At 35.6% G+C, this 25,982-nt stretch overlaps 1 protein-coding gene across 1 annotated transcript in view; it reads right to left on the reverse strand.

The window, feature by feature from the left end:
- Window positions 1-25,982, reverse strand: part of Antxr2 (ANTXR cell adhesion molecule 2) — a 124,722-nt gene that overhangs the window by 77,024 nt on the left and 21,716 nt on the right. Inside the window, exons 8-10 of the mRNA XM_042678079.1 lie at window positions 14,920-14,980; window positions 11,908-12,006; window positions 9,788-9,857 (exon numbers count right to left, since the gene is read on the reverse strand). Coding sequence (XP_042534013.1) covers window positions 9,788-9,857; window positions 11,908-12,006; window positions 14,920-14,980 — 230 coding nt within the window. The remainder of the gene's footprint in view (window positions 1-9,787; window positions 9,858-11,907; window positions 12,007-14,919; window positions 14,981-25,982) is intronic.

The raw sequence follows: 25,982 nt of genomic DNA on the forward strand, positions 1-25,982 counted from the left end.
CTCTATTCCAAAACAAAATGCCAAGTGGCCTATTTAAGAAAGGAAATTTAAACATAACTGCTCATTCAGCATAACTGAGTGCCTTGTTTTGATTTGTTTTGTTTTGATGACAAAGCATAACTGAATCCAAAGATAAGTTTTCTTTGTTCCAAAGTTCTCTAAAGTGTTTACTAGATAGAAATCATTTGACAAGATAGGTCATGTGTTATTTGGAGGAAAGATTATTTTGATTCAGAATAATGCATGCTTGTTGGAGGTAATCTTACCTCCTCCTCTTCCCAATTTGGCAGTTAGATTTCACCAGAAAATAAGCCGGGTGTTGCAGAGTCATGCTTTTAATCCTAGCCATTTAAAAGCTAAGATCTGAGGATCAAGGTTCAATGCTAGCCCAGGAAGACAAGTCCAAGAGACTCATATCTTCAATTAGCTAGCAACAAGCCAGAAGTAGATGTGTAGCTCAAGTGGCAAAGCTTCAACTTTGAGCAAAAAGCCAAGCAAGAGTTTGAATCCCAGAATTCAAGCCCCAGTAACCCCTTATGCACATGCACAGGGAATTTAGAAATGAACCAGTTCTCTGCTCAGAGAAACATTGACAACTTTCAGTGTTTACCAAACAGAATTAGAACATGAGAAGTATTTTTAAATCTAAGTTCACTCAGTCTATGAAAATATGACTGGTATTAAGTAAAACAGACTTGGTATTAAGTATTAAATTTCCACAACTATGGAAATTTACTTGATTGTTCTGATATATGAACTTCATGGAAAGAATAGGACATTTTCCTTCCTATCTATAGTAGAGGCAATATCAAAAACAGCAACAATAATAATAATTACAAATTTTATTCATTTTTTTACTATGATCAGACACATCAACTCATCTTTCCCATTTCATTCTCACAGTAGTCCAGTGAGTGCCACCCTAGCATTATTTCCACCTTCCAAATAAAGAAACAAGCTTAAAAACCAGATTTTTTTTTCTGACTGTACACAGTCAAGAGAATTTGCTTCAGCACAGACTTTCAGTTCTACAATTTTCTAGCTTACTCCCCACATAGTTACTATAGGATCTCATTAATTTTTTCTCATGCATATTAATTTAATTCGCATGCATATTTATTTAAGTTAATCTTCCTGTTTTTTAAAATATAGTCATCTATTCATAGTTATGAAACTGTATCACCCTACTGTTAATTTTTCATTTCTCAAGCTGAAAAATGAAGAGAATTGTAATTATTTCAGTTATTCTGAAGGAAGAGCTTAATAAAATATGTTACTTCCTTCCTTTTTTTTTTTTTTTTTGGTCAGTCATGGGGCCTGAACTCTGGGCCTGGGCGCTGTCCCTCAGCTCTTCAGCTCATGGCTAGTGCTCTACCACTTGAGCCACAGAGCCACTTCCAGCTTCCTTCCCTCCTATTACAGAACATCTTGGTTAAACTCAACATTATTGCTCTTTTGAGCTGCATGCCTAAATCTCATGCCTAAAACCATACTTCAACTTGGTTTGTGAATGTTTGCCAATAAATTCATAGAATCATTCATGCTTTTACTAGTTAAATGAGCAAATATATTTTAATTGCCTACAATAGCAATAATAACTTATAAAAATTGCTCAAAATATGCTGTGCTTAGTAGCAGAGCTGCAATAGCAAAAGAAATTAAGTGTAATTAAAGGGAAAACAAATAGACAATTACAAAAGGAGTAGTTAAATAAAATACATAGTCACAGTGGTATTAGAGGACCTTGTGAGAGGAGAGCTTATCAAAATAGGCTTACCATAGTCACCTAGAAAGAATGGTCAGGAATCAGGAAATGCAATTTTAAAAGTGCCCATGCACACTGAGCATCTTGCTTGCTTAAGCAAGAGAGCAGCATAGGACAATCAAGTAACTTCATGTCATTTGCAATACCAGGATTGTAAGTGTAAGAATAAGGGAAAGAAAAGTGACCAAAATTATAAGAGCTTTAAACTACAACAGAAATATGGCACAAATTAGATTTCACAAATACCATTCTTGTTGATACTTGTACATATAAGGCATGATTCAGAATAATACAGTTTTAGAGTACAAAGATCAGCTAAGAAAGTCTCTTGTCTACTGGTCAATGGTGGCTCACATTGCCTAGCTACTAAAGAGGCTAAGATCAGAGGATGGAGGCTTGAAGGTAATCAGGGCAGATAAGTGGGTGAGACTCTCATCTCCAGTGAACTTTCAAAAAAGCTGGAAGTGGAGCTTCGGATGATTTAAATGGTAGAGTGCCAGGCTTGAGCAAATAAGCTCAGGGACAGTGCCCAGACCCTGAGCTCAAGCCCAGAAGAGACAGAGAGAGAGAGAGAGACAGACAGACAGACAGACAGACATAGAGAGAAACAGACAGAGAAACAGAGAGACAGAGGAAGAAGAGAGAGACAGAAAAAGAGAAAGGGAGAAAGAGAGGAGAGAGGGAGAGGAAAAGAAAAGAAAGTCTCAGTCTATTTTGAGTAAGAACTTAAGTAGAATAGAATCAGAGCGATGAGGGCATGGGGAAATGAAAACAGAGACTAATTAAGGGGAAGAATGAAGAGGACATGGGTATCTGAAAATAGAAGGTGAAGACAAAGGGATAAAGATGACTTAAAGGCTTTTGTCTTACAAGTAACTGACTATTTTTGTAAAGGAAACATGAAAAGGAGCAAATTTGGGCAAAGAGTCATGACTTCTTTTTATAAGTTTAGCATGCCTATTGGGAAATCCAATTTCCTAAGGAAACGTTTGTATAATAGATAACTGCATAGTGGACTTACTGATAAAGAGAAGATCTGGAGATTTGCAGCTCATCAGCAAGAAAAAGAAGCCTTTGAGAAGAGGAATTTATGGGTCAAGACACCAACCATGATGAAACTGACAGCTAAAAGAGTCTAAGAAGAAAAGGCACCTGGGACAACTTCTGAGAAAAAGTAGCCAGGAAAAGAACTCATGAAACATAGAGAAGTTTTTTGTTTTTTTTTGAGACAGACAGATTGGACCAAAATACAGATGATTCAGGGAGATAAAGGGACATTAAGTTTTTCTTTTTCTACATATTGGTTCTACATCATTTAACATTTGTTATAAACAATCTTAAGCTACTATTGCTCCAACCTAGGAATAATTTCTAAGTGCTTTTCATGTAAACTGGTACTTAATAATGATAAACTACATACAAAAATAAATAACAAATTCATCTACAAGAAAAATTAAGGGAAAAAACAAAGTGTTTAAACAGGGATACAGGTTGACCCATTGTAACAATAAGATGTACCAGACACTATGTTGAAAAACGAACTTTACAACTTGGGGGGGGGGGGGGGAGGAGGTAAGTTGTGGAGGTGGGAGAGAGGGGATGGTAGGGGAAAAACAAAGGAGGAGGCAACAATGCTTGATAAGAAATGTACTCATTACCTTGCTCATGTAACTGTAACCCCTCTGTACAGTATTTTCACAATAAAAAACTTATTAAAAAAAGAAAAATTAAATAGCAGGGTAGTCATTCAACTGAATAAAAAAATCAGTAAGTCCTAGTAACCACAATATTTTTACTTAATACCTAATGATTTATGATGGTTCCAAAGTAGGAGAAGGCCTCTGTGAAATATGTCAGAGCCTTTCTGATCTGAGATTTCATACATGGTTGAGATTTTCCACCAGTCACTTATTTGCAAAGTATATTTGCTACTGGCTTTATGTATATCCAGTAGATCTTCATTTTATGATACACTAAAAAGGATGAAAACATTTAATAAAATTGTGAAAGACATTTGCTTGAAGTAATAAATAATTTATGTCCAATTTGCACATACTGAAAATTAAACTGGCAACTACTCAAAAAGTTATTAAAATTATGGTGACTTAAGATATTTTGAAACCAAGTGCTACTATATTCTGAAGAGCTTTTTTAAGTTAGCTTGATGAACAGCAAAGATGTAAGTTGAGCAAGGAAGCTTCATATTTGTGAACAGTTGAAATTTTTCACTTCTAGTTGTGTGTAGATTTGTGTAGATTTGTGATTTAATATTTTGTCTAAGGATATTTTCTTTAATGTGGTTAAAAGATTCTTGAATTAAGCAATTTTTAAATAATGTGCATAACTAGAACACTATATATAATAAATATTACAGCCATTAAGATTATTAGATTTCAAAAGAAAAAATATCTTAATTCAGAGAGATATTAAATGTCACATCTAAAGTTGTGTTAGGAATTTTTTCATATTACATTGAAAATCTCATTTTGATTGGTGAATTTTAATAAAATAGTATAAATGTGTTGGAAAACAATCACTCCATTTTTAATGGCATTCATTTAAAAATGTCAAAATTTTAGTAATAATAAAAATGCTGCTGAAAGAAAATTTAAAACTAAGTATGTAAGCTCATGCTTTTAAAAAAATATCCTCTTCGGTATCATATAAGCAATGCTCTATGAACACTTTACATTTACCATAGAGCTCATTATACAATTCTAACTTTTAGAAAGCTCTTAAATGAGTTGAAATATGCTTCCCTTTACCTTACACTTTTTCTCCTTTCTTCAAAGGAATAAAGAATAAGTCAAAGATGGATACTAACGACTCACACCTATAATCCTAGCTTCTCAGGAAGCTGAGATCTGAGGATCTCAGTCAGAAGCCAGACAGAGCAGTAAAGTCTGAGACTTTCTCCACTAAAACTACCAAAAAAGCCAGAAATGGAGCTGTGGTTCAAGTGGCAGAATGAATGCTAGTCTTGAACACAATGAAAGTCAGGAACAGAGCTCAGGCCCTGAGTTCAAGCCCCAAGACTGGAGCATGTATGTTTGTGCGTGCACACACACACAACAGTCAAATCATTTACATGACATATTTTTTAGTGTTTTTGGCAGAGTAAATGGGTCCTACCTGAATTGTGCCTTTCTGCAATATCGTAAAATGTATTTCATTTGACATTTTCATGCATGACAAAATTTTGTTGGCAATTCAACAAAATGACTGTGTACTCAACAGAATTATTATCATTTCCCCTTTTAAAAAACTATCTGGAACTGTGTATACTACTTAGGGTAGAGTTACAATATAGATTAGGTGAATTTATCACACTGATAAGTCTAATCAGAAAGCCACAAATTATGAGAAAGAAAAGATAAACATTCCATCTTAGGAGAGAAACACAGAAAGGACCCTGAGCTTTACTCATTAGAACCATCAAGATTCTACTACATTCCAAGGGATGGAATAACCAATGTTCTTGTATCCATGACTGAAAAAAAATAAAGTTTCATTCCTTACTAAAGAGACATGATGGGTTTGAGAAAGATGAAGTTACGGTTTTATCACTTGCTACTAATACAAAGGAATTAGGGGATGTGTAGCTATGTATACATATAGGTATGTTTCTGTAAACAAGAGAAGCTGTAATAAAAGAATTTAGTCAACCAAGCAAACAAGTGAAATTAATCAATTTGATTCCAGAAAAAACAAGCCTGGCTTAATATTGAAAAAAAAATAACCAGGATGCGGGAAATAAAAACATTTGATTTCTCTCACCCCTAAACACACTGTTCAGCTCAGTGATTCTTTGGTATCAGGTAGTTAAATCATACATTGATACCCACCACCTCTTACTCAAAACACTCCGTTAAGTATCTTCCCACACTGCCTTTTAAGAGGACTAATACTATCATTTTCATCTGATTTAGATATTTACTTCATATTTGCCAGAAGATTCTGGCCAATGTTTTTGAAAGCACATTTAACTATACCATATGCCACCTTAAATCATCTCTATCAAACAAGCTGTAGGATAAGACTCCGGTTCGTTCTGTTCTGTTTCTCTTTCTTCACAATGTGTTTGTGTATATTTACCCAATTTGTTCTGTTCTTCTTGCCAAATTACAGGTTTGAGATCTCAACTATTGCAGAGCAGCTGTGCTATTGTTGATGTCTTACAAAATAAGGGTCAGAGAATAAACACATGCTATAAGTTTGTGAGATACCTGAACATTAAATTATGACGCTATTACTTTCAGATGGGGACAAATGGAAGGTAATTTTTCTTCAAACTTGAAAAAGGCATTTTGGTACCAACGAACTACAGCAAGAAATCCACTCCTAAATAATGTACAGCTTATGGTTGGTTATGCAGTTTGCTTCATCATCTGGTGTTTTCAAAGTAAAATGAGCCAGTAAAAGACAGATAAAAAACAGCCTCACCGCTACCCTGTATACCTTCTTTCTGTTTAAATGCCTAAAAATCCACATCAAATAAGCATATATATAATAAACAGATCTTTCTCAAAACGAGTTCCTCAAAGTAGTCTCTTAGTAGTGCTGGACAATCATATTTCTGAATAAGATCTGCTTGGGATCTTTTTAATTTTTGTTTATTCCATAATATCCATTTCTGAATGCTGAACAATATCTTATGGCACTGAGACATTCTTAGTTCCCTGTGTCCCCTGTGTTATTATCTTCATGTTAACTCTCTTTTAAATAGAAATCCACAAGCTCAATGTTTTTTTTTCCCAAAAAATAACCTTTTTATTAAAAGTGCAAATTTGGGTATAACACAAAGACAAGAGAAGACTTGCTAGAGCAGGCAAATGAAAAGAGGCACATGTCCATGGACCCAGCTCTGAGACCATGCATCTGGCTTTGAGGCTGCCCGCGTAGGGCTACTTCACCAGTGTGTTGTTAATTATTTAAGTGAGAGAACAGGGGGGCCCATCACCACATCTGTCACCCTCACACAGGAAAGACCTCTATTCATTGCTAGGCCAGATGTGTTTATTTGAAACATAGACTAACTAGCTATTTAATGGGTTTGAATCCTTAGCCAAAAGCTAATTAGGCAAACATATTAAGCATCAGTCACCTTACAAGGCTAAACTGTTTCAGTTGTGTTGGTTTTCATCCAATCTCATAAGCGCTCATCACCTACAAATGTATCTGAAGAAAATTCAAGGCAAAGAAAAAGGCCAAATTACCTGCAACATTCTAAGTAGAAAAAAATAATGATGTCCCCAAATACCAAATATGTTAATACATAAATTCTAAAGCTTTGTCTCAGTGGTAGCCCGTGCATGATACAATTTGAAAAGCAAAGTAAGACAAAATAATTCTTTTAGATACCTCTCCAACCCAAACATTCTAAAGCAGTGATTCCTCATAGCCAGAATTAATTGTAGTTATCTTATCTTTTGGCTGGAGGCACACTTAAGTAGTAGAGTATTAACTGAGCATGCATGAGGCCCTGAGTTCAAGCCCTAGTAGCTTTTCCTCCAAAAATAATTATCTCTCAAGTATTTAATCTATCAACAAATCATTAACGAATTTAAGTGGCCCTTATAGTACTCTATTGAAAAGCAGGGCTATATTCAAAGAGAAAACAAATTCAATGTCTGGGACAGGGTAGACATATTGCATTCTATAATTGCATTTTGCACTCTATATTCATATTGCATTCTTACTTTAGAGAAAAATGTATGCTGCTTTCTTTAACATCATATAAATAAAAAGTCATGTCATTCTCTGTTCTTTTTTTTTATTGTGAAAATACTGTATAGAGGGGTTACAATTACATGGGCAAGATAATGAGTACATTTCTTATCAAGCATTATTGCCTCCTCCTTTGTTTCCCTGTCCCATCCCTTCCCATCCTCCCCCTCCACCCACGCGCCCCTACCCCCCCATCTCACCCCCCCCCCACTCCGGCCAAAGTTGTAAAGTTCGTTTTTCAACATAATGACTTGTACATCTCATTGTTGCAATGGGTCCACCTGTTATGTCCCCCAACCCCAAAATAAGTTGCTAACTATTTTTCTCATGGCTGTTATAGGCCCCTCATGACAATCAATCAACCCTTCTTCAGTTCTTTACAATGCTAAACTGATATATTTGAGGAGAATTCATTCGGTTTTTCATCCAACAAATGCCTAGTGAATCTGCTTGTCAGGTACATACTAAGGGGAACATAACATGAAATTTATCCTAACCAAAAGAAGCCATACGATAACAAAACTAAATAAATGATTTGGGAGAAAAATGAAGACATCTAAAGGGAGCAGGGTCAAGGGAAAGAGAAGATTTTTTGATCAAATAAGGATACCAGAAAGATCTTTCAGAGAAGGTGTAACAGGAGGTAAGATCTGAAAGGGAGGAAGTCCTTGACACTTGTATTTTATAGAACACTGCAAATATCAGCATTTTACTCTAAGTGGATGAGGAACTTATTATAACTTTAAGTGGAGCATAACATGAACCGAACCTATCTATGTTAACAAGCTCATCTCTGCTGGAATAAGAACAAAGGCAAGCCAAAAAACTAATTATCACAATAAGAGATGATAGTAACTTGGTCTAAGATAGGAAAGTGGTGGTAGTGCAGTAGTAAGCTGAGAATGAATTCTAGATATACTTTGAGATTAAAGCTGAAAGGGTAGATTGATGGAGTTTGTACCCAATAGAGAGGAATCAATGAATCAAGGAATCAAGAAATCAATGAATCTGAATGATAAAAAGAATGTAGTTGCCAATGATTAAAATAGAAAAAGCATGTTAGGAGGAAGCTCACAGAGTGAGAGGGATAAGAACTCTCAACATAACATTACAAATTCAATAAAAGGAAACTAAATGCCAATAGATTTGTCATGGCTAATTCAAGGAAGCCATTGAATCCACTTTTGTCCCCTGCATAGGTAACCTGCCTCAAAAGTCCAGTACCAATCTAATTTAGCCATAGACATGTTATCATTGTCACAAGATTATTATTATTATTATTATTATTATATAACACTGAAAATGAATAACAACATTTGTAATTTATATAATGCAGATCTTTGGATTTATTGGAATAGAAGGCTAATACTACCCAATTTGTTTGTCTAACTAGAAGTGTTATTCAAAAAATACCTTGTTATTCAAAACATATCTACAAAAGCAAAGTGTTCAAGTCAACTTAAAAAGCTAAAATAGTTCTCCTTTGATCCATAGAGGAAAATATAATCTTAATCTTCTGAACTCTAATCCAGACTTTGAGTTATTTCTCTGTTCTGTGAAAAGATCACTGTGAAGTTCTCCCACAAGTAATATTCTATTCATTACTCGAAACAATTGCCTCCACCACTATTGGAATGATTAAAGAATATTTCAACTATTTTCAATAATTTGCTTCATAATAGAAAGAGTAGGAAAAAAATCACAAATGGAAATACTATTAAAATGATTTTGTATAGCTAGCTCAATTTAAAGCCCTACATCCAAACTAAAGGTCTCTTATTTTAATCAGCTATCATAAAGTTTTATTAATACACCAAATATGCTAAAATAGACCTTAACATAAATGTAAGATAAAACACCTATTAATAAAAATGTTCAAATATTGTCTAATCTGAAGAATATCATAATGAGCTATATTCAAAATTGTATTTAATAGTTACTAAATGTTATAAACACTCAAAATCATACTTCAGAACTCTGGATGAAGTATGTGCATATATGTGTGCACATGTGTACATAATTTTAGTGCCCAAGAATTCAAAATTATGATCATGGCTCTGATGATGTGTAGCCTCTAATAATAGTTCTTAAACTCATCTAGGCAAATATTTATGAACTTTTTAATCAGTATTTGGAAATAAGATTAAAAACTACCATTTTCAGCTATCTAAGATAGATGATGTATAAATTTCAAACTATAATGCACATTCTAAACTGTAGATATAATAAGGCTACTAATTTATATTTTTTATTGTTTAATAATTTGTTGCTAAATGTTTTTAATGAAGTACTTACTCTCCAGCTTTATTCAGTACAGGTGCAGGACACAGCATAGAATCAGATTGTACACTTACTGGTTTTACATCTAAAAAATAAAATATCACTGAATTAGCCAAGTTTATGTAGGTAACAGAGTCCTGTTAATAATATGTAATCAGTTCAAGTGTTGATTATTATATAGATTAATATTTTAGACTAATGAAGAGGTGAAAATGGAAAGAGATTATATGCTTCATTGACACATAGTTATTGGTAAATCATAAATTCAGAATTGCTAGAAAAGTTAGCATATAGTTGTAAGTACTATAAAAATATCACCCTTTGTTCTGAATATTTCAAATATCTCAAACCTTGAAGAATAAAATCCCTTTAAAGAATAATTTAAAATGAAAAAGGAAAATAAACATACAATTATTTCATAATTCTAACTAAATAGCCCTATCTACAAATACACAAATACATTTTACTAAGCTCAGTGCTTAAATTTTCCTGTTGATCTTTTTTTTTTTTTTTTTGGTCGGTCATGGGGCTTGAACTCTGGGCCTGGGCACTGTGCTAATTAGTGTGTTAAATGTTATCAGAGAAACAGCAAATTTATGGATGAGTCTCTCATAAAACAACTATACCAGCATTTAGAGAATTACACTTTGGGGGGATTGTTTGTTTTATGTGCTGGTCCTGGGTCTCAAGCTCAGGTTCTGGGTGCTATCCCTAAGCTTTTTCATTCCAGGCTAGTGCTCTACCACTTGACCCACTTCTGACTTCTTGGTGGTTAATTAGAGATGGAATTTCCTGCCCCATCTAGCTTCGAACCTGGATCCTCAGCCTTCATTAATAACTACCTTCATGAGTAACTATTCGAAAAACTTCTTGAATAGCTAGTATTATAGACATGAGCTATCAATGCCTGGAAATATATGGCTTGTTTTACAAGACAAATTTTTAGAATGGAAAATAATCATCTATAAGGAAAAGACCCCAAGCTTGGTCAGCTTGACTGTTTAGTTGGTAGTTGGAGCTCTATTTTAGCCACATTGTCAGCCCAAGTTTTGGCCAACTTCTCTGTCCAGGCTTCAAGCTGCAGATCTCAGATCTAAGCCTCCTGAATGGCTAAAATTTTAAGTATAAGCCACTGACACTCAGAAGGAAAAAAACATTTTAATAGTGTTCCAAACTCTAATAATAGTGATAATATGACAATATGATAATAATATTGATAGTATGACAATTATTAATAAACACTATTGTGAGTGAGTAATGGAAATACAAAAGATACAATATAAAATCCTCTGTTTTCAAGAAACTAACAAATTATTAGAAAATTAGATTTAAGAAAACAATGGCAAAACTTAAGATACTATAGAAGGAGTCTGAGTCCAAGATAACTACTTTAGGGGCTGGGAAGGTGGCTCAGTGGTAGAGCGCATGCCTTGCATGCCAGAGGCCCTGGGTTCAATTCCTCCACACCACATAAGCAAAAAGAAAAAAGCCGGAAGTGGCGCTGTGGCTCAAGTGGTAGAGTGCTAGCTTTGAGCTGAAGAGCTGAGGGACAGCGCCCAGGCCCAGAGTTAAGGCCCCATGACCAGACCCCCCCCCCAAAAAAACAAGATAACCACTTTAAAACAAGAGAAGCAACGTCACGCGCCAGTGGCTCAGGCCTGTAATCCTAGCTATTCAGGAGGCTCGTTGCTGAGAATTTCAGTTCAAACCCAGACTGGACAGCAAAATCCTTGAGACTCTTTAATTAACCAGGAAAAACCTGAGAAGTGTAACTTTGGCTCAATTGGTAGACCACTAGCCTTAAGCTAAGTGGCAGAGCACAGGCCCTGAGTTTTAAGCCCAGCTTAAAACGCATGCGTACGCGCACGCACGCACGCATGCACTCACGCACACACACACACACACACACACACACACACACACACACACACACTGAATAATGAGGCTACTTCAGAAAGGGTTAAGCACTTTTTAAATTATGAACATTGCCATAATTGCTAATTGTTGCTAATTGTTCTTTCTTAGCTGATTAAAAACTATAACATAGCTGATCTTTGTTGGAAAAAAGAGGCAAGCACTTGATGTTCACACACTGTACAGATGTTAGTGTGCCATCGGGATTACTGGCGACCTACTCTTTATATGTGTGGCATTTACGGTGTAGGTGCAGCGAACACTGTCATCCCGACTGCCCAACGTGACTGCTCTTCCGCTCAGGACAACTTGAAATTCCTCTAAAAGTGAAAAGGAAAACATACATTTTCATCATTGCTTAATGAAAAACAAATTCTTCAAGTTAAGATTTTACTTGAAACAAAAGTTATCAAGGCAAAAAGTGAAGCTTTTCTTTGTTGTTGTTTTTAATGTACTATGTGAATTCTTCTTTCTTTCCTCTGTGTGTGTGTGTGTGTGTGTGTGTGTGTGTGTGTGTGTGTTTTCCTTTTCCTATGACTTATCCCCTGTTGTCACTGTATTTGATTTGGTACCCTGGGTATTGTATATACATTTATCTGAATTAGGGAAGGGAATAGGAACAGCAAAATGCTAAGACAAAGGACAACAGGAAACCAATGCAACATCAATACTCCAAAGACACTATGTTGGACTGTACAACTTGGAGAGGGGCTGGGAGGAGGGAAAGTGGGAGGAAAATGAGGGAGGAGGTAACAAGTTTGACAAGATATGTACTCGCTACATTATGTATGTAACTGTAACCCCTCTGTACATCACCTTGGCAAAAAAAAAGGTAAATATCCACTAAAAAAAAGCGAATTTCTGCATTCTATTCAGTCAGTTAGTGACAATGAAGAAACAGTTCTCCATTTCCAACTGGGCTTGCTTTCTTCACCACTTTAGATAAATGCAATGAAGATCACGTTTAACTACAACCTGAAAACGCATTATTTTATTCTCTCAATGAATATTTTCTAATAGTGACCAAGGGATTATAATTAAAATCTTAACAAATTTTCACAGACATACAAAATCTCCCAATTTCTATCCTTAAAATGATCAAGAAAGAAGTCTCTCTGTTTTTACTTTTCCCACTCTTGGTTATTGAGTTTTGGATATACAAACAAAACATATGTACTATGTAGAACCATTACTGCATGCCTAAAAACATAAATGTTGCTGGGCTCTGGTGGCTCACACCTGTAATCTTAGCTACTCAGAAGGCTTGAGCTCAAGAGTTCAAGGACATCACCCAAGCCCTGAGTTCAAACCTGTGACTGACAAAAAAAAAAATAAAACAAAACAAAAAACACGAATGTTTTGTCTTAGTATGTCAATATATGTCTCCCCAACACAGAATTCTTCTCCACTAGCTTCTTTGCCTTACTAATCCTTGCTTTATTTTTTATTGCATACAGACTTACAAATTATCAGAGGTCATGTATTTTATATTACTAATAATCTATAGCCAGTAACAAAAAAATTTTAAGTACTTATTCCTTCCTATAGAGGCACTAATGTTAATGGAAGACATGCTACAAGAAAAGTTAAAATCGTGTTTACTACTTGATTATCACAGTGTATATCAACTATTTTAACAGTGATTAACTCTTACTACAAAGGCAAACTATGGCACATAAAATGTTAGTTAACTTGAGCAAATCACAGTTCATAAATTGGGCAGCTCCAAGACAGAAACAGTAAGACAAACATGGAAGTAACACAAAGAAATATCTGACTGGTAACAGTAGCATAGGACTTTATTTGGTTTACCCTGTCAGAAAGTCCCTGATTTCATGATTTCTAAATGTGGTTTCTTTTGACTGGTTGAGCTGAAGTCCTACTTTTTTTCTTTATTATACACATTTACACAAAACAGGTCAAGCTTTACATATGTGTGTAAATCCAGAATAGGTCTCTAGTGAGGCCTAACTGGTTTTGTCTGCTCAGGATTCTTCAGGCTTCATCTGCATTTCCCTTCATTCTAACACCTTCTATCTTCTCAAACTTTTCCCATCTACCATAATCCAACACACATACAGTCACTAACTATAACGGACAAGCTACAAAGCTTTCAGCATCCAATGTCATATGAAAGAAAGCTCACGTCTATAAATTCATATAAAGTACAACTAAACATTTGATGCTGAAACATTATAATGCTGACATTATACATTTGACAGATACAGATCTAACAGAACAATCACTATCAACAGCCACTAAACTTTGTCTGCCTCTGTTTCGCCAGCTTCAAATCAGGGATTTGAAAACTGCCAGATAGTGTTTTATGAAGCTTAGGTGTAATTACATATGGCGATGACCCAGTATAGAAAGAGCAAAAAGTAGAGTTTAATGAAAAAGTAGTTATTATAGTAATATTACTTCCATTTTTTGTTTTCTCTATGAATTTGTACATCTCTGTCTTTAGAAAAGATGACCACTTCTCTTACGCATCTCAATGGTACTTCATTAGGAAGTATAGAAGATCAAAGTTTAAGATTATCTCCACTGGGGAGGAAGGTTTGGTAGCAAAATAGACAATGTATTTTCCCCTTTTCTCCCTATTAAACTCAATATTTTTTCTGTTTCTAAGTTGTTTCAGGTTGAAATGAACTCTAGATCAAACCTGAAGAATAAAGAAAAATAAATCAGCAAGAATCAGACTCTCTACACAAGGATAGATGGGAGGTACAAAGCCCTAAGGTTTTTTTGGGGGGGGAGGGTGTGGGGTTTGTTGTTATTGTTGTTGTTGTTGTTTTTCTGAAGAAGCCATTTGCTTCCTCTTGCAGCCTGCCTATAAGTCATTTCCTTTTGTGCCGAGAGCTGGCAGATATCATATTTGGCCAGGTCATCAAGGCATGGAGCTCAAAATCCATGGATACCTAACTAGTCAGATAAAAGATTCCATATTTTATTTGCCATAAGAAAGGTCTCAAACATGAACTAAAGCTACAGAATATTCTAAAAGCCTGTCACACAATATGCTCACTATTTAAAGTAGCACTCCACTCTTAAAAATTTGAATTTAAAATAGAAATATTTCAAGGAATTACTTTAAAAAATTCTTACACAAAAAAGATGCCAGAAAAGTTAATTTCTGCTATTCTCTTTGCAACATGAGTCTCAAATAATATATATTTTAGCTAAGAAAAAACATAGCTCTTACATGATATTTTAAATTTTTAAACACTTACCCCCAACACAGACACTTGAGGGTCTTAATTCCAGGATTTCAGTACATGACTTATCTAGTATCTAGAAAGGAAAAATAGGAGACCAAACAATAACAAATTATAACAAGTGAAGTGAAGTAAGGATTACCAGTAGTCATTCTTGAAGTCCTTGAGGTCTTCTCCTCACTTCAAGACAAGGCAGAGAGCCAGGCACAGGTAGCTCATCCCTGTAATCCTAGCTACTCAGGAGACAGATCTGAAGATCATGGTTCAAAGCCAGCCTGAGCAGGAAAGTCTGTGTGATTCTAATTTCCAATGAACTTCAAAAAGTGTTGGAAGTTCAGCTGTGGCTCAAGTGGTAGAGCAGTAACTTTGAGTAAAGAAAAAAAGTTCAAGGACAGCAACCAGGCAGATTTCATCAAAGGAAGGAGAGATGGAGAGAGGAAGAGAGGGAAACAAAAAGAGGGTGAGGGAACGAGGGAGAGGGAATGAGAGAGGAAGAGGGAGGAGAAAATCAACTTCTACATGTAAAGCTACCAAACTTTAAGGAAATTTCTACATGGTATGTTTTAAGACTGTATACTGAAGGATTCTTACTGGATTAGAGTAAATCTAGGGAAAGGGCTGGATGCTTCCTGGAAGTCTGACAGTCTAGTATGAATAGATGGCTAAAATTTCCCATCAGCATACACTCAACGCTGGCTTTTTCCATTAGGCAAAAGCAAGATAGCAAATGAGATCTTCTATTTAATAATGTTGGTGTGGATTCTATTTAGAAGTTCAATATGTTATCAATAAATAATCAGTTCTTTATTTGAGAGTGACATTCCTAGTTCATGCTCAGACTTAATCCCTACGGGAGCTCATCTGTTTTGTACATATCAAACATTACATTGGTGGAGCACAGAGTCCTTGTGGGAGCCAATTTTATCCTGAGAAACACAGGCTCTGTATTCAGGCATTCCCAAGGCACTGAAACAGAATGGCTCTACTTCTGCTTCTCAGAAATATAAACCACTGTACAAAACAAAAGTCTACAAGTGAAAAACAATGATGAAACAAGCTGTTCCAAATGGCCACAACCCTGTCTTTATTTTTAGAACATCTCTGCACTACATTATCAACATCAGACAAGTTCCAGATGATCTTCAAGCAGTGTTTCTTTTCTGATGGAAGCTGAAAACTGAGCTGTGCAGTAGTTTATAATAAGTTCTGCTACCAACTAGAACAGGAAGGAAGGATTGCAACCGGAAAAAGAAATGCCTCCTATGTTTCTATCATCATCAGTGAGATACAGATGCTCGATGCCTTAAACCAACTGTTGATCCAGAGAATTCTCACTGCTAGTGTGCATGCATCTCTCAAAAGAGGCACTGGGCCTTGTAGTACTGTTAAAAATTATTTCCCAATGAATGCAATGTATTCAAGAATTGAGGACCATTTCAGGTTATTGTAACGTCTTGGAGAAATGGTATTCAAATCACTAAGATCTTTAAATACTTTGACATAATTCAGATAGCAAGATTCTGAAGGAAATAGGATAGAAAAATTTTGCAAGCGAATGCAGAGCTAAAATTTCTCCAATTAACAAAAATGGGCATTAATAGATATTGCTTTGGATCACTTGAAATTTTTTTAAAAAGAGGAGAGGTGAAAGGGGAGAAAAACTCAAAGAAAAATACAAAATTTCTAGATATGTCTGCTACCAGTTCTGAAAGCACTTATTTAAAAATAGATCACATTACAAGGACAATTGCATCTTTCAGTTTGTAATATCTTTATTAGTTATTGAACCATTCCTCTTTCAATATTATTGAAACATGTTTTAAGTAGGAAGGAAAGTTATGAGAGAAGTTAAAGGCTTCATCTATTTGAAATTGAAATCAGTGCTGGACGCCAATGGTTCCTGCCTGTAAACCTAGGTACATAGATGCCTAGGATCTGGAAGACTACAGTTCAAGGGAAGCCCAGGAAGAAAAGTCAAAAAGATGGGCTGGAGTTTGGCTCAAGTGGTTGAGTACCAGCCTTGACCAAACAAGCAGAATAAGCATGAGACCCTGAATTCAAACTGTGGTACCAGCAAAAGATGTAAAGAAAAAGAAATAAAAAATTATTTTCCTGAATCTCCTAAAGAAAATGTATAAATTACAAAAGAGCTAGGTGCTTGTGCTCATGTCAGTTAATCTAGTTATTCAGAGGACTAAAGATCTTGGGGACTGCAGTTCAAAGACAACTCTAGCCAAAAAGTCCGAAAAGCTCCAAAATAACCAATAAAATGCAGAGCTAGAGACATGGCTCAAGTGATAGAGCACCATCTTAACAAGCAAGTCAAAGAAGCGAGAGGCCATATGTTCGAGATCCAAAATGGCCCCCAAAAAATTACAGAGGGATTTTTCTAGGGTCTATATCAAAGAATACGCATTCCATAACAACCACTATGAATTTATTAAATTTATTGCTCTGTCTTACTAATATAGACCATTGCTCACATAATACTTACTAGTAAATGCTGGAGAATAAAGCTGTCTGCATATCTGAAACTAGACTGCTTATCTCTTGCAAAGTATTTTCATTTTGAAGTAAGGCATCAGGGTGATTTAAGTAGTCACATTACATTAAACAAAGTTGGGCACTGTCCCTCAGCTCTTCCGCTCAAAGCAAGCACTCTACCACTTGAGCCACTGCACCACTTCCAGTTTTCTGGTGATTAAATGGAGATACTCACAGACTTTCCTGCCCAGATAATGCATTCCTTGAAAGGCAGCAGTTCAAGTATGGAGTTATAAAATTATCAAGGCCATCTGATACAATCCAATTGACTTTCTGCAACATAATCTGATCTTCTCTAAAGTTTCTTTAATTCTTAAGATTTCTTTGATGCCAGGTGCTGGTGGTTCAAAGCCAGCATGGGAAGTTAAGTCTATGAAACTCTTATCTCCAATTAACCACTAGAAAACTGGAAGTGGCGCTGTGGCTCCAGTGGTAGAGTGCTTGAGTTGATGAGCTCAGGGACAGCACCCAGGCCCAGAGTTCAAGCTCCATGGCCAAAAAAAAAAAAAAAGATCTCCTTTGATTTTATGTTATACTGAGTGTGTAACTTGTCTCATGCATAAAAAGATAAACCAGGATAAGTCAGGCTAAGACAGGATGAAGTTAATTTTTGTAACAAAGCATCTAGCCCTTTAATTATTTTGAATGTTGAAATATTCAAATTACGACTGCCATAACTTAAAACAAAATGTTTATACAGTTAATAGAAAATAAATTGTGATCTAAATTTGTTTTTAACCTAGAGTTTATCATATTCTATATTCAGAAAACAACTCGAAGTCAAAATAATTTGACGTTTGAACATAGTTAACATCATTTTTAAATCAGTTCCAAAATAGCTCATAAAGTATTCTTACCAAGTAATTGTAAAAGTTGAAATGTTCAAGATATTAAGATGGATCTATTACATTAAAAATGTTGCCATGCCTGTAATCCTAGCTACTCAGGAGGCTAAGAGCTAAGGATCACAGTTCAAAGCCAGTCTGGACAGAAAAGTCCCTGTGAGATTTATCTCCTATTAATCACTCAAAAACTGCATGTGGTGCTGTAAATCAAAGTGGTACATTGCTAGCCTTTATCAAAAGAGATCAGACAGTGCCCAAGCCCTGAGTTCAAGTCCCACTACCAACCAAAAAAAAAAACCAAAAATCAGAAATGTCATCATTATTCAACAACTGATGAAGAAATGTATTTTTGAACACTCCAATTTTTACCAAACTAAATAATGTTAGCAAATGACAAACCATGTATAGCTGAGATATTGTTCCCACTCTCTACTTCCATCATTTGTTCAGTGTAGGAATTCATAAAGATGTTTGTTCAAATATATATTGCATCTGCCTTTAATATTTCTCATTAGAAACAGAAAGCATTTTCTACAGAAGATTGGCTTTAGTTGCCTAGAGAGACCGAATAGCATCATGGACCAAATCTACAAACCACATGCCATTAACAGAGCAGATCTCTTAAGTAATGTACGCTCTAAATTCAAGTTTTATTATTTAAGATTTGGGGATATGTGCATATCTGTGTGTGCACAAAAACACTTACTTTTTACTGTGAAAAAAAAGTATACTACTCCAACGTCTTATCACTAGAAATAGTTTAAGGAAAAATAAATACATAAATTTTACCTATTTCTGGCTAAAACTTTGAGTTAAAACTTTCTACATTTTCTAAAAATATGGTCAAGAAAATTTTCTTAAATCTAGCATGATGATATTTATCATTTGTTGCCTCTTTAAATTTCAGTAATGGATACATATTATTGTCTGTTTCATAGGTGAGGAAAGTTAGAGCTCAGGTGGCTTTTAAACTTGCTCTAGAACTGTTTGCTCTTAACTACTAAGGCAGATAACTCTAGACTTGATTGAGAACAAAGCTCATTCTCCTAATCAGCTGCTCCATGACCTACAGATCTGTGATAGATGACCTAAGCATCATAAAATGTAACACTGAGTAAACTGTTAAAAAAAATTATCTGATTGCTTTATACTACCTAATACATTCTAAAATCTGGCTTATATTACCTTCAAAAGTCGATATCTAAGCAGAAGTTTTTAGTTCTATCTCCAGATAGATATGTAGGTAGGATAGATAAGAGACAAACAGACAGACAGACAGGCAGACAGACCGACAGACAGATGTGGTTTGGATAGGTGCTCTCCAATGGCACATGTATGAAAGTCTTGTTCCTTATTCTGTGAAGCTATGGGGAAGTGGTGGAACCTTTAATGAGGTAGAAACTATGAGGAATCACCATCCATGGGTCATGGAGTGAAATTTCTAAAACAGAGTCATAATAAACCTTTTCTCTTTCTAAGCTGATTCACCTCCAATAATTATTACATACACATCAGCATGTATGTATTTTTCCTCTCCCCTGGAGTATGGAGCCAGCCTTGGATAATTCTTTGATATAGAATTAGTTATTCCTTGGTCCTTCCCCCTCATAGTCTCATTACATTGCTGGATACACATAATCACTCAGTTCTTTTCTGCAGATAGTAACTATGTAGGTTTTTCTCTCCCTCCTCAAATAGGCCATTTCAATACATCTCTTCTCATGTCACAAACTCACTAATATTATATGTATATATGTGGCCCTTCATATAATCAAGACACATATGCTTGTGAAAACCCTGTAGGTGGAAATTTAAGTAATATAACTACTAAAAGGCAAGAAATGCAAACAATGAAGAGGGAAATGTTTCCTAAAATGAGTTTCTAACCTGATTGAGAAACCAGATCTGTCTTCCTGAGTTCTATTTCTCTTCTGTTCTTTTTCTTAATCCTTTCCTTCTATCTGTGAGCCATGAGGTAGGTCTCCAAAACCTTTTTAATGGACAGTTGTTCCCATAGAGCAGATGCTGAGTAAAAGATAAAAATGTGGGCTTCCAGAGGAAAGGGGTCTAGGCAGAGTGGCTAGTGGTATACACAATACCATTTCTAACACTTGGGTTTACAAACTGGTGAAAATCTATCATAGGAAAAAGAAGTTAAAATATGGAATTGTAAATTCTATGTTTTTTTCTGTAAAAACTCTAAATTTAAATGCACATAATAAGATCCTTGGAACTTACTCTCTTAGTTCCAATTTATTTGTTTTGAATGTTTCCTTTAAAAATGTATGGAAAACCTTGTGCATGTAACTGTAACCCCTCTGTACAGTATCTTCACAATAAAAAATATATATTAAAAATGTATGGAAAAAATTCCTGTCAGGTATTAACAACCTAAACTCAAAATCTAAATATTCCTCTTTTCTAAGATAATATTGCTAAGGAACTAAATATGTTCAATGCTGAGAAATTTTAATTGTTTATTTTCTGTTGCTTCTAACTGGTTGTATGAAACTTCAATGCTGTACTTTTACAATTCAGAAATCTCTCCACAGTTTGGTAAAATTGAAAACACTAATTTCATGGGATTTTTCTGTTTGGCAAGAGGGGAGAGGAAGAGAAAGACAAGGCTGTTTATGTCTCTCCTCCAGGTTTGGTTTGGTTAACAGTGATGCCAGATGCAGCCTTCATTGCCAGCTGGGACTGTGCTGCCTGTTGGCCTCTTTGAGATACAGATGTTTGGCAAGAGATGAAAGTAGATCCCACTGCTGTCCATTCTCTGTAGCCCAACTTGCATGAAGTATCAGAATGGTGTTTCACTCTGGATACTCTAAGCATGCTCCAAATTAGTGTGGATTGAGTTGACGTCTAGTGTAATGTCAAGTTGTAGAATTTCAACAGGCCAAATTGCTGCACTAGAAAACAAGTGCCGACACACACCCTGGAACTAGAATTGGCAAAGTTCGTGGGGCATTGAGAACCCTGGCTAAATCAGAAGCACAATTGTTCCAACAATTTCATTGGTTACAAAGAGTTTTTTATCTTGCTTGTCTATTGGGTTACAATCAACTCTTTATAATTACTGAATAATAACTAGATAAAGTGATGGTGTTGTCAAGGAACTATACATAGCAGCAATAACTGGACAGCATGAGAAAGTCTGAGCTTTGTGAAAACCTTGACTTGATTTCTTTCTTAGAGGTTGTAAGCTTTGGAGCCATATTGTGATTAAGATGATATAAATCCCTGAATGATTTTCCATAACTGGCACATGTTATAATAGCAAATATAGGACGTTCAAGATGTAAAAACCTTATCACAGCCTGATTAATACAGAAATAGATATGGCTTTTTCATTCTGGTATTTTTAGGATAAAATGCAATTTAGGTATGTCATTGAAGTAAAAATAGATTCTTTCCCCATATTTCAATTCACATATACTATTCAAACTTCTCCAACATTTGTATAACTCTATTAAAAATTCAAATTCTCATCTAACTGATTTGGAGTATATGTATACACAACACTGACAACAAAGGATAATTACAGGTAAGCTAGTACCATCTCTCTATTAAGGTAACAGAAGGAAGCATGTCAGAAAACATCGGTAAGGGTAAAGCGAAGTCTAATATCATGCATCTTGTTCTATTGAGTCAATGAACAGCTATAAACACTACAAAAACATGCCCCAAATATAAAAGATTCAAGTTTATAAGGAAAGATAAATAAGCAATACTGGCTTTAAAGGAACCAACAAATGGTAAGTTTTCATTGCTTGCCATCCATGTGCATAGAATAAGCAGCTGCAACCATTGAAAAAGCCTCTCCCATATTTTAATTGTTTTCCTTTCAAAATTCAGATATGTGATTTGTATTTTCTCTGTGGCTGCCAAACATCCCAAGTAAGTAATTTTTTTCTCTGAGAGATAATACTTTAATTCAAAATAACTGTTACTTGTAATCACGTGTTTTGGTTGAACCCAACTTTTCCGAATGCTTGGAGCTTCAAAAATGTCAGTTGTTCAACAGCATGCAACACTCTGACCCTTTGTAAACCCAGATACTCCCTTCCTTCATAAGTTAAGTAGGATCTCATTAGTGACAAAATCCTAAACAAGCTTATCCTAAGAAATCTAGAGAAGCATTGTAAGTTAGAATCATTTTCTTATTCTTCCCAACTGACAGCACAACACATACATAATTACATAATTCCAATTGAAGGAAGGAAGGAAGGAAGGAAGGAAGGAAGGAAGGAAAGAAGGAAGGAAGGAAGGAAGGAAGGAAGGAAGGAAGGAAGGAAGGAAGGAAGGAAGGAAGGAAAGAAGCAAGCAAGCAAGCAAGCAAGCAACATAACATAAGTTTCTTTATATTTCACAATCGCAATGTTATAGCAAATCATATTAGCAGGTATTCCTTTTTTCACTTCAACTTAGAAAACAAATTATGATTTGAAACAAACATTCATCTGCATCCTAATTTTTGTTTTTTCTTTGGGTTCATAATAATCATTTAGTGCTCCCTTGATGGATCAATAGGCTTTCCAGGAAAAGCCTTAAAACTACAATAAAAAGTAATAGTGAAAGTACAATTTGTTTCAGAACCTAAACAAAATTGTGTGTCAGCATATTTCTCACTCTGATGCAAATGTTATGCCCTAATACCCAGAATTGCCCACACTGCTTTTTATCAATGGGAACATGAAATAATTCTGCCAAGCATTCTGCCTACATATTGTTCCATAGGATTATTCATAAAGGCATACAGACAAAATGTTTCCCTATGCAATGACAATTATAAAAACACGTTTTCTCCATTCTTCTATCAATTTTATAAACATACGTGTCAAAAGTTATAAGTTGTGGGGGCTGGGAATATGGCTTAGTGGAAGAGTGCTGGCCTAGCATGCATGAAGTCCTGGTTCAGTTCTTTAGTATCACATAAGCGGAAAAAGCTGGAAGTGGTACTGTGGCTAAAGTGATAGAGTGCTGGGCCTTGAGCAAAAGAAGCTCAGGGATAGTACCCAGGCCCTGAGTTCAAGCCCTAGGACTGCCAAAAAAAAAAGTTACAAGTTTTGAAAAAACTAAAGCCCATACTAAAGCCTATGTCCATCTTTATAACCTAGCACAAGGAAAAGTACCTTAAACCTAGTCAGTCCTCATTAAATGCTTCTGAAAGAAAGTAGAGATCACTGCACTTGGGGAAAAAATGAGAAATAATATATGTTCCCATTATTATTTACACTAAATTGTATCTTTGATCATAAATTTTAAATACTTTTATTCTCTTTCTATTTTTCCTTATCCTTTCATTCATTAAACTTGCTATTAAGAACAGGTAATGCCAGGTGCCAGTGGCTCATGCTTGTAATCCTAGCTACTAAGGAGGCTGAGATCTGAGGATCACAGTTTAAAGCCAGGCTGGGCAGGAAAGTCTTTGAGACTCTTATCTCCAGTAAACCACCAAAAAACTGGAAGTGGCACTAAGGCTTAAGTGTAGAGTGCTTGCCTTGAGCTGAAGAGCTGAGGGACAGCTCCCAGGCACAGAGTTCAAGCCCCATGACCATCAAAACAAAGAACTGGTAAAGCCTTTGTAGGACATTCCATTTGTAACCCAGAAGGTTGATGTCATCAATAAAAATGTGCCATTTACCTTTGCCTGCAAACCACAATGCCGTTAGTTTTATTTTCTCACAAAACCGAAAGTATTTACTCAAAATAGATTTGATTTCCTTAACCTATAATTGCAATTCGATAAAGTATAAATAAGGAAAGAATAATGTTATGTAACATTTTCATACAAATACAAATAAAATACTGGACCGTGAGTAGAAGTTTGTAAAAAGAAAAAGTGAGTGATAAGCAACTTCAAGCAAAACTCACTTTTATCTTTTAGTTTCGTGAAATTGAGAAGAAGATAACTGATTAGACTCGATGTGAAAAAAATGTTCAAAGTGTTTGGCTATTACAGAAGACTTTCCTAGCTACGCTTTTTCCTAACCAGAGCACTTTTGCATCCTTTCTCTTCTGTGAACAATGCCTCCTTTCTATTAGAGACTCGGTTCCCCACTCTACATAGTCCCACTGAGACTATCGATCACAATACCGTCTGTTCCCTTTCTGTCTTGACCCCTACCCTTGTCCTAGGGGCACAGAAGGCATATTAGCCAAACTGATCTAAATAATACTGACATCATTAGTAAAACAATGAGCACCCAGAGCTGAATGTGGTGGTTCACTTATGTAATCCTAGTAGCTTGAGAGGCTGAGACTTGGGAGGACAGTGGCTTGAGGCTTGCTAGAACAACAACAAAAAAAAAAGTTCACAAGATACTGCCCCCACCCACCTCTATCTCAAGCAATAGCTGGGCATAGTAACATAAGCCTGTTAGCTCTCCAAGGGCTGAGATCAGGAAGATTAAGGTTCTAGGCAAGGGTATTGAGATACCATCTCAACAGAAAAAACTGACTGTGATGGTACACGCCTATCATCCTAGCGAGGGCAAGAAGCATAAATAGGAGGATTCTGGTCCAGGGTATCCCATGCTAAAAGAGCAAAGTTGGCTGAAGGTGTGGCTCAAGTAGTTTCATACCTGCCTAGCCAACTGTAAAGCCCTGCATTCAATTCCCAGTACCACACACACACAAAAAGGAACATATGAACTAACTGAGCTCTTATTCGGGATGCAAAAGACTCAAGTGATGTTATTATACCAATACACTTGCTGGCAGGAAACCATATATTCCTGACACCATTTACAATTCCCATTCTCTGCCATTCCTCCAAATATAAACTAATTAAGCAAATGAAATATTGGCAAGATTTACTAAGCAGGAAGATCCTAAGAACACAGTTGATTCCCCTGGATCCAGCTGTCCCGAATATTATTTTCTTCTCAATGTTGCAATGCATAGCTGGGAGAACTTTTTGCCACAGCTGGCTTCAATTCATCCTCCTCCCAATCTCAGCCTCTCCATTGAACTGGATTACATCAATGAGGCACCACACCTGGAGTGAGTTTTTTTTTCTTGTACTAATGATATTATTTATTTTTATACTAATGACATCAACGTATTTATTTTCCCCCTTAAATTCTTAGCTCTTGACATTTGTGATCAAAAGAATCTTCATATGATAGAATTACTTAATTATTTGGAGGCAAAAGCTAACTTTTGGTGCTCAAATACTCCATTAACTATACTACAAAAATATTTTGAAGAACTTGATGGCCTTTATTTATTTATCCATATAAATTATGCAATGGTGGATTGTGGCTAGCTGGGACAACATATTTTAGATGTTACTCAACACGCTATATTAGACAATAGGCAAATTAAACCCAGGAGTTGGGTGAACATGGACATGATTTTCATAGCATTGGTGTCATGATGAGATGCCTCATCTCATTCAGTGTGAAGGATCATTAGATGAGCAGAACTCACAAACAATCTAATTTATCTTTACATCACAGCCAGTCCTTTATTAATAGGAGCCTTGAAAACTTATTTCCAATCGCGAGTTGACCTTCAACATTTTTATTTCTTTTCTCTCTATGAATATGTTGTTATAACTGCTTAGACTTTAAGCTTTTCATCAAAGTCTGATTTTACAGAGTTTTCCACAAGCAAGCAGTCAAGATTCAAAGCACAGCCTGCAAACATCACTTAAGCTAAAATCTTATCAGAATATTTATT

This window comes from Dipodomys spectabilis, unplaced genomic scaffold (assembly GCF_019054845.1).
Source record: "Dipodomys spectabilis isolate Male_0828 unplaced genomic scaffold, ASM1905484v1 ptg000043l, whole genome shotgun sequence".
NCBI classification, from domain to species: Eukaryota; Metazoa; Chordata; class Mammalia; order Rodentia; family Heteromyidae; genus Dipodomys; species Dipodomys spectabilis.